Here is an 8164-nt window from a genome sequence, read left to right as displayed (position 1 = left end):
TGTTGAGATGGTATTAAATAGTGATTTCCCCTTCTTGGTCCTTTTGTGTTCTGTTGTATTTGTTTTTTATTCTTTTCAGGTTTGTAAGAAGTACACAAACTTAACATCAGCTGGGTAAAACAGTCCTTTTGTATTTTTATTAACAGACATCATGAAAATGCATGTCGACAGTAACAAAATTTTAGTTCATAAAAATAACAAAAATAATAAAACAGTGGGGTGGATAGACAAGACTCCTCCCACACAATAACTTAATGATGAGGGTGGAGGGGGGCGGAGACTTAGAGGGCCACACAAGCATACAGTAGAAACAGGAAACGGAAGCAGGTGGGACAGGAAACACAAAAGGAGATCCCATGATTTTAGGAGATGGGGGAGAGGGGGCGGGGTTTATATACAGGTACCCATCTGTGTGTTTGCCTTTGTCAACACATTACATGGTTACATTGGGTTTGCAAATCCAGCTGCGCGAAACATTAAAGCGAGGTCCCCCTACGGAGTAGTGAGAGCCTGTCCCCGGCCAGAAACAACCCCCGACCTCTGGACTAGATCTGAAACGACTGGATGGGTGTAAGCTGGCTTCGAGTCCAAGTGCAGTCTCTGAAGGCATGGCTTTATCATGCGTTTCAAGCATCTGCTTTAGTTGTAAACTTAATAGCAGTTGCTCCACACCGACTTCTAATGGGTGAGCTCTTATCAGCTTGCTTTATACTCCATCCAGTCATCATCTCCACTGTACTGCAGCTTTGGATTAAGAAGAACAACGTCTGCCCGACATATCATAGGGCGGGTTGATGCTACGATACTCAACACCTGCAGGGAGTGGAGTCAAGTGTTAGCTATGGAGGGGTTGTTTCTGGACAGGGCCCATGTCTGTAGTGTGTGAATGTGTGTGTGTGCGTGAGAGTGTGAGAGACTGTGTGTGTGTGTGTGTGTGTGTGTGTAGGTCCGCCATGGCCTCTCAGGCCTCGCTCTCTGCCGTCGGGGGGTTCTGCACCTCCTCGTCCAGGATGGGGACGATCAGGTTGTCCTTGGACATCAGGTTGTACTTCATCACGAAGCGCGTGAAGCGATGACACAGGAACGTCTCGTTCTGGGAGGAGGAGGAGAGGAAGTCTGGTGAAGAGGACGCCCAGTTCTGGGAGACCGCTCACTCACTGGTAAACATCCACACATTTGTCTGGAGCAGTAAAACAAACTCTTCTGTAGAAACGAGACAGGAAGCTGGAGTGCTTCTATACTTAGCTTCTTATGTTGTTAGCTTCTAATGTTAGACAAGAGCTTGTTTGGTGGGTGCTCTTTGGATATAACGGTCTTCTTAGTCATTGAGTGAAAAAGTAGTCTGAGACACTCAAATACATGAATGATGAGGTTGTATGGCCCGCTCTGAACTTTTTTATCTAAACGATATACCACTAAAATGAAGGCTTTTACATGGGTTTGGGCGTGCCTTGGACTAGTTTTCCCACAAACTTCTCAGTAGCTCACATTTAATTGAGTATTATGCCCAGACCTGAATACATAACTACATAACCTGACTACAACCTGACTAGATTATCTTGTAATCTTGTAGTTTGTATATATCATTGTGTTAGTTTGTTGTCATGATGCTGTAACAGTATAAGTTCCCTCTACTCCTACTCCAGTAAAGCGTCACTGTAACCCGTGTTTCGCAACTGTTAGTCTGTGGCGCCCCCTCCTGTCTACATGTGGAACTGCTACCACTCAGTCTGTGACTCAGACTCCATACCTCCAGTGGTTTAGTGCATTGCTGGAGCACAGTGTCTCACAGTCACAGACTGAAGCCGTGTTTTACGCCGCTGCGTACCTCATACTTGTCGAATATCTGTCGGTGGTGGAAGTAGGCGTGGGAGAATATCCTGTAGATCCGGCGACACACAGAGCCCAGCTTGGCCACGGACGACTCCTTGATGCTCACCCTGAGGGGACCAGATGATCAGCCAATGAGAAGGGAGGTAGCGGGAGCTAACAACCACAGAGCAGGTTAGCGCTCTCCTAGCCAGGCCAGATTGTGATATGCCTCTTCGTAGTTTGAACCCGGCTCGATGGACAAGTCAGGATGTCCGACAATTGGCTGAAAGATTTTGTGTGTGTGTGTGTGTGTGTTCATGACCGTGCTCACCGGCTGGGGAAATACTTGTTGCTGTTGAGAAGGCAGGCAGCTCCGTCCAGCGTGTGCCTGGTGTAGTCAATAGCGGGGCACTAAAACACAGCATCACAACAGAGCAGACGTCCGTCAACCAACAGCTGCCAGCGACACATGACCGGCACATGGTAAATACCACAGTCATGGTACTATACGGCTACATAACTGGCACATGGTAAATACCACAGTCATGGTACTATACAGCTACATAACTGGCACATGGTAAATACCACAGTCATGGTACTACACAGCTACATAACTGGCACATGGTAAATACCACAGTCATGGTACTATACAGCTACATAACTGGCACATGGTAAATACCACAGTCATGGTACTACACAGCTACATAACTGGCACATGGTAAATACCACAGTCATGGTACTATACAGCTACATAACTGGCACATGGTAAATACCACAGTCATGGTACTATACAGCTACATAACTGGCACATGGTAAATACCACAGTCATGGTACTACACAGCTACATAACTGGCACATGGTAAATACCACAGTCATGGTACTATACAGCTACATAACTGGCACATGGTAAATACCACAGTCATGGTACTACACAGCTACATAACTGGCACATGGTAAATACCACAGTCATGGTACTATACAGCTACATAACTGGAACATGGTAAATATCACTCATGGTACTACACGGCTACATAACTGGCACATGGTAAATACCACAGTCATGGTACTACGTGGCTGCAGGTAGAGTGATCTGGAACAGCGGCTACCCACCTCTTTGGGAGTCTTGTGGGCGGCACAGAGGAAGATCCACTGCTCTGTAGCCGTCATCTGGGTGCAGGTGTCCGGGTGGCACTCGCTCTGTGGACGACACAACCAACCCCAGTTAGTGTGAGTCAAACCAGGGGGAACGACAATGACAGTAGCCCGATCTGAAACAGACCTGTCGCTCATGCACTCTGTGTTCTTGTGGCGATATATAAAGTGATAGGACAGATGGTTTACAGATCATCTATATATAAAGTGATAGGACAGATGGTTTACAGATCATCTATTTGTCTCAACGCCAGCCACAGGTGTTTTAGATATGCCCTGAGGACGGGACAGTGAACATTGAAAGTCTAGTTCGATTGGCTGGTATGTAAGGAGGTACCGACCTGTAGCTTGACAGCGAGTCCATTTAGCTCCAAACAGAACTGCCTGTGTGACAGACAGAAGAGAAGAAGAAGGGGGAGAAAAGGAGTAGTTGTTCAAACCAAATCCCACTGAGCAAACCCTGATAACCCAACCTGTGCACTTCTTGACATGTTACTGTTTGGGCCAGGTGAGTTAGTGCTAACTGGCCCAGATGAGTAAGTGCATACTGGCCCAGGTGAATTAGTGCATACTGGCCCAGGTGAATTAGAGCATACTGCTCTATGCCGGCAGGTACCTGAGATGCTCGTACTTCCACACCCCTTCGTCCTGCCCCTCTGGCGGCTCCAAGATCTTATCAATGTTGGAACAGTCTGATCGGATGTTCTGCTGAATGTACTACATAGGAGAAACACACCAACAATTAACTAGGTAACTAGTAGCTAGTCAAACAAACAACCACACTCGCATATCTAGCTTGGTGTGTAGCACTCTCCTTTAGTGACAAACTGAATGATAAATTCATGCAATCTGAGGGAGTTCAACATAGTTCAAGGTCGTCTGGCTGGCATTTATATGCTTCTTCAAGGTTAATAGCTAGCATTCTTCAACTATGACATTAGATCCCACTTTTGTGGATCATATTGGGACTCCCCTCCCCTCTCTGACAACCCACCTGTTGTACAGCCAGCGTGCTGTCCATCTCCTCAAAGGACTCATCCGGCCAGTTATAGAAATCCTGCGAAGACAGGGGACCCACGGACAAGACGATATTCGGTTAATGACTAGCTTCTGTGGCTAGCGTTGGCTAGACATGTAGCTAGCACTAGCTAATGTAGCATTGTGGCTATCTAACGTAGCATTGGTACGGTAACGTTAGAGAACGAGCAATGTAAACAAATAGCTAGCTACTAGTTTGCCCTAATGTTTACTAAGCTAGCTAGCTAGATAACTATAGTGTCATCAAGTCAGTGAGCTAGCTAACGGCAGCTAAGCTAAGGTAAAGCAGGCGCGGACTATTCACTGGAATTGAAGCTTTTCATGTAATGAATCACTTTTACAAAGCAACGTCGTCTACCATCACATCGCACAAACTACATACGTTCTCTCATAAAAATGACAATAAAGTAGCTTCTTGACAGATTTGCAATCTAGCCAAACTATCTTATCACGACTCCGTTGAAGTATCCAGCAAATAGACTGAGCTGAAACGGCACATTCCAGTTGCAGGCCCGACCCTCCCTGTGTTGGTTATAAACTCGGTATCCGGAGGAGAAACCACATAAAAGATGTTGCCCAAAATAAGTCCCCAGATGCACCAGGCTACTGACCACACTGGAAGCCCGGTTTCCAAACCCTAATCTATCTGGATCAGTGGAAACATACCTTCGCCTTGGTTCCAGGCCGATTCCTCCTGAGAACTGCAGCACCCTCCGCCATGACCATCTCGACAGAATACCCGGATGCTGTAGCGGACTCTACTTTGACAACTTCTCTGGCTCTCTGTACCAGGGACCACGCACTGATACAGGCCAGCGGCCGGACAAGGGCTGTCAAGCTGGCCGAGTGCACCAACGTGTTCACTTTAGATCATTATGTTGATTTAATACCTCAAATTAAATCAGTACATGGCATGTGTAAATATTATGGACCACCGGTCCACAACACCACACCGTCCACAACACCCCCCACGCACGCACACGCACGCACACGCACACGCGCGCGCGCGCGCGCACACACACACACACACACACACACACACACACACTTCACTACAGATTGATGAATTGCCTTGTTTTGAAGGACCAAAACTCAGAATAAAATGAGGCAACACATACGGATTGAATCGTTAACTTTATTAATATAACAAAACATGATCAGAATTATATACAATTGAACAACATAGAAAAAGAAAACAAAAGATATATATGAAAGGCAAACTTATTTCTTCTGAACAGGGATGGATGGGGTGTTACATGTTATATATGGAGGAAACACTTTAATCTACATATTTGCCCAGGATATCTGCATCACGGAATAGGAAATAATCCTGAAACACACAAAACAAAGTAGGAGGTCCATGAGACAACATATACAAATATCACTAAGCCTTGATGCAAGTTTAATCAGACCCTAGCTTGTGTCCAAACAAGGTTCACATGGTTCTACTGATTAACCAACTCTAAAACCTGGTTCCTGATTTACCTTGTCCTCCAGATTGACTTTAGTTCCACCGTACTCAGGTAGGAGGACCTTCTCTCCAACTTTGACACTGACAGGCTGCATATCTCCTTTCTGGGTGAGAACAATGTGGAAAAACAGGAATACAATTAGACATCACTCAAACATAAGAAATAGCAAGTGTTACTTTAGATATGTGTTCTTAATGGCACACACTAATGCAATTATTACCACAATACTGTAGATGTTAGACAAATACACATTTCAGACCCCCCCCTTCCAGCATATACTAGAATATGTATCTGGAGCAGGCCCCAGGTGAGACTACAGCAGGTAGCCTGGTTACTGGTTATTAAAGATGTTTGTTTTTGTTTTGTCTGTTTACCTGGTTGAAGGAGCCTGGTCCCACTGCTACCACGGTGGCCTGCAGCACCTTGCCCTGGGCCTTCTCCGGTAGCATGATGCCCCCCTTAGTCACCGTCTCAGCTGCCAGACGCTCCACCAGCACCCGGTCAAACATGGGGAGGAACTTCCTGAAAGCCTGTGAATGAGACAGAGAGAGAGAATTAGAACTATCATCAGTTAGTAACGTTTGACAATACAAAGTGTAATTCACATTGAATGCCACTAGGGGGAGCCTCAGATCAATTATGAAACAGTGTAGGGATTGAGTAACACAAAAGCATCGAGGGCCTAGGGTCTACTCCTCTTGAACTTCATGACAATAGTAGGAAACAAGACTGAACTTCTCTTCATAGAGAGGGAGTGGAATCCACAGAGACCTAAAATACCAACATAGTATACCATAGTGATCAGCCTCCCACAACAGAACAAAGGCAGCATTTGTGCTAACAACCGAAGATCTTGTTAACAAAAACAAAGCATTCAGTTAAAACTAAACCACAAATCTACTTCAAAGGAGAGGATAGTTAGCAGCCCAAAGTAGAGGCTAGTTAGCAACTGTTAGGGACCAGCAGACAGATTTACATCACCAGCTGCCTGTCTGTTGGCAGCTGATGCTTGTGACCTTGAGTGAAGGTCTATGGAGGGGAGGGGAGGGGGGGGGGGTGGAAGAGAAAAAGATGGGAGTGGAAGAGATTGTGGTTCCAGTCTGTTGACTCTACTGGGGGAAGGGGAACCAGGGGGGCTAGATGGCGGTTGCATGGCTCCCTGTCAATGTTTACCATCTATCTGTGAAGGACAGAGTACACTGTCCCACTGACAAACCTCAGGCTCATTCTAATGGGAATTTCTCAGATAATTCATCAGCAGGTGTGTTCAGACAACCCCCTGTGGTTACAAGGCTCTTGTGAAGTCTAGCCGTGTCAAGGATTTGAACTTCCAAGAGATAACATTCAAGGCCTGCTGTCTACATTTCTTCAGTAATTTATTGGCTGGACCTTCAAATCCAGCTGTAGTGATGCTCTGCTAGAAAGAGATTGTGTTGCAAAACATTGGTTTAGATTATAATGATACAACTGGTAATTTCAGGATGAATGTTAAAGACTAGGGATTTTTTTTTTTTTGGCTTAACTTGTGCAACTGGAACGCTGAGCAAATAAGTAGCCAAACTCATAACAGCCAACGCAAACCGGATGTGAGGGTCACGACGTACAGCGTAACCCGGAAGAGGTAGACTAGCCGGTAATTAATTTCTCGTCGTGCTCGTGCAGCAAGGGCACTGTGCTATCAACGAGGCTGGAATAGCGTGCAATACGTCACATTTGCCATGAGACTCAATAGGTCAAATGTGATATGCGATTAACCATCACATTATCCAGCAGTATAGAAACTGATAATGTACGCACCATCTTCCAAACTGACTAGTGCAACCTTAGTTCATTCATTGGTTCTTGAAAAAAGAATCTCAAATTTGATTGATGTAGCTACCGTAAGCAGAAAGCTCATCATTCAAGTCAACTTAAAATTGATGTAACTTGTGCTAGCTAAATGCAAAAAGATCACAGATCTGATCTGGCATTATTTTGTAAGTTAGCGAGCTGGCAGCAGTGTGTCCATTTGTATGAATGTTCCCTGTGCACTGACTAACGTTAGTCATTACAGCTAAGATAGTACCTTAGATAAGAACATAAGGTAGCTAGCTAATGTATTTTGACAACATCGTTAACGTTATGCATCTGACCTTGTAGCTGAGTATCCATTATCAAGAGAGCTAGCTTGGCTAGTTAGCTAACGCTGACTTCGCTAGCTAGCATGGCTTTGGGAATGGGATCAAATGAAAATGGTTACATTCCATACACATTGAATGATTTTCTATGTTGACAAAGTGAAGGAAATCGCTTACCATCGTTATTTGTGCAAAAGCTTTTCGGTCCTTATGATGTTGAGCCCCGGTTTACTGTTGTAGTGGAAAGCGTGGATCTGACACAGACAGACAGTGTTGAAGGAGAACCGCTCCACGTGAAGAAAGTTCCAGAACTGCCCCGCGCATGCGTGTCTTCAGATGCCCTCGAACTTGTCAGACCAGTCCCCAGGAAAAGTCCAGAATATTCTAGACTGTTGCGCAGTGAAAAAAACACATATCAAATGAATGAAAAAATGAACTCACGTAGGGTTTATTTGGACAATTCCGAGTAAATCACGGGTTATTCCTAAAGCGTACGCATGTGATTACAATTAGCAGCGATATTGCACAATGTCAACTTTGACCTCGCTTTTTTCTCCAATGGCGCATGCGAAA

At 45.2% G+C, this 8164-nt stretch overlaps 1 protein-coding gene across 3 annotated transcripts; it reads right to left on the bottom strand.

Moving 5' to 3' along the window:
• Nucleotides 1-108: 108 nt before the first annotated feature.
• Nucleotides 109-8074, bottom strand: LOC311320178 (MOB-like protein phocein). 3 transcript variants are annotated; one of them, XM_084451876.1, is made up of 9 exons: nt 7769-8074; nt 5849-6004; nt 3959-4021; nt 3581-3681; nt 3306-3348; nt 2923-3009; nt 2144-2223; nt 1829-1940; nt 109-1093 (listed from the first exon to the last, which is right to left on the bottom strand). In XM_084451876.1, exons 1-9 carry the CDS (start codon nt 7769-7771, stop codon nt 962-964), a joined length of 777 nt encoding a protein of 258 aa, XP_084308002.1. In that variant the 5' UTR covers nt 7772-8074; the 3' UTR covers nt 109-961. The 3 variants fall into 3 exon arrangements, with proteins under 3 accessions (XP_084308002.1, XP_084308001.1, XP_084308000.1); XM_084451875.1 differs by lacking the exons at nt 5849-6004; nt 7769-8074 and adding an exon at nt 4669-4743; XM_084451874.1 differs by lacking the exons at nt 109-1093; nt 1829-1940; nt 2144-2223; ... (2 more) ...; nt 3581-3681; nt 3959-4021 and adding exons at nt 5122-5332; nt 5488-5577 and having other exon boundaries at nt 7769-8017.
• Between the last annotated feature and the right edge of the window lie 90 nt (nt 8075-8164).

This window comes from Borostomias antarcticus (assembly GCF_949987555.1).
Source record: "Borostomias antarcticus genome assembly, chromosome: 17".
NCBI classification, from domain to species: Eukaryota; Metazoa; Chordata; class Actinopteri; order Stomiiformes; family Stomiidae; genus Borostomias; species Borostomias antarcticus.
This window is presented reverse-complemented; position numbering and strand designations above follow the sequence as displayed.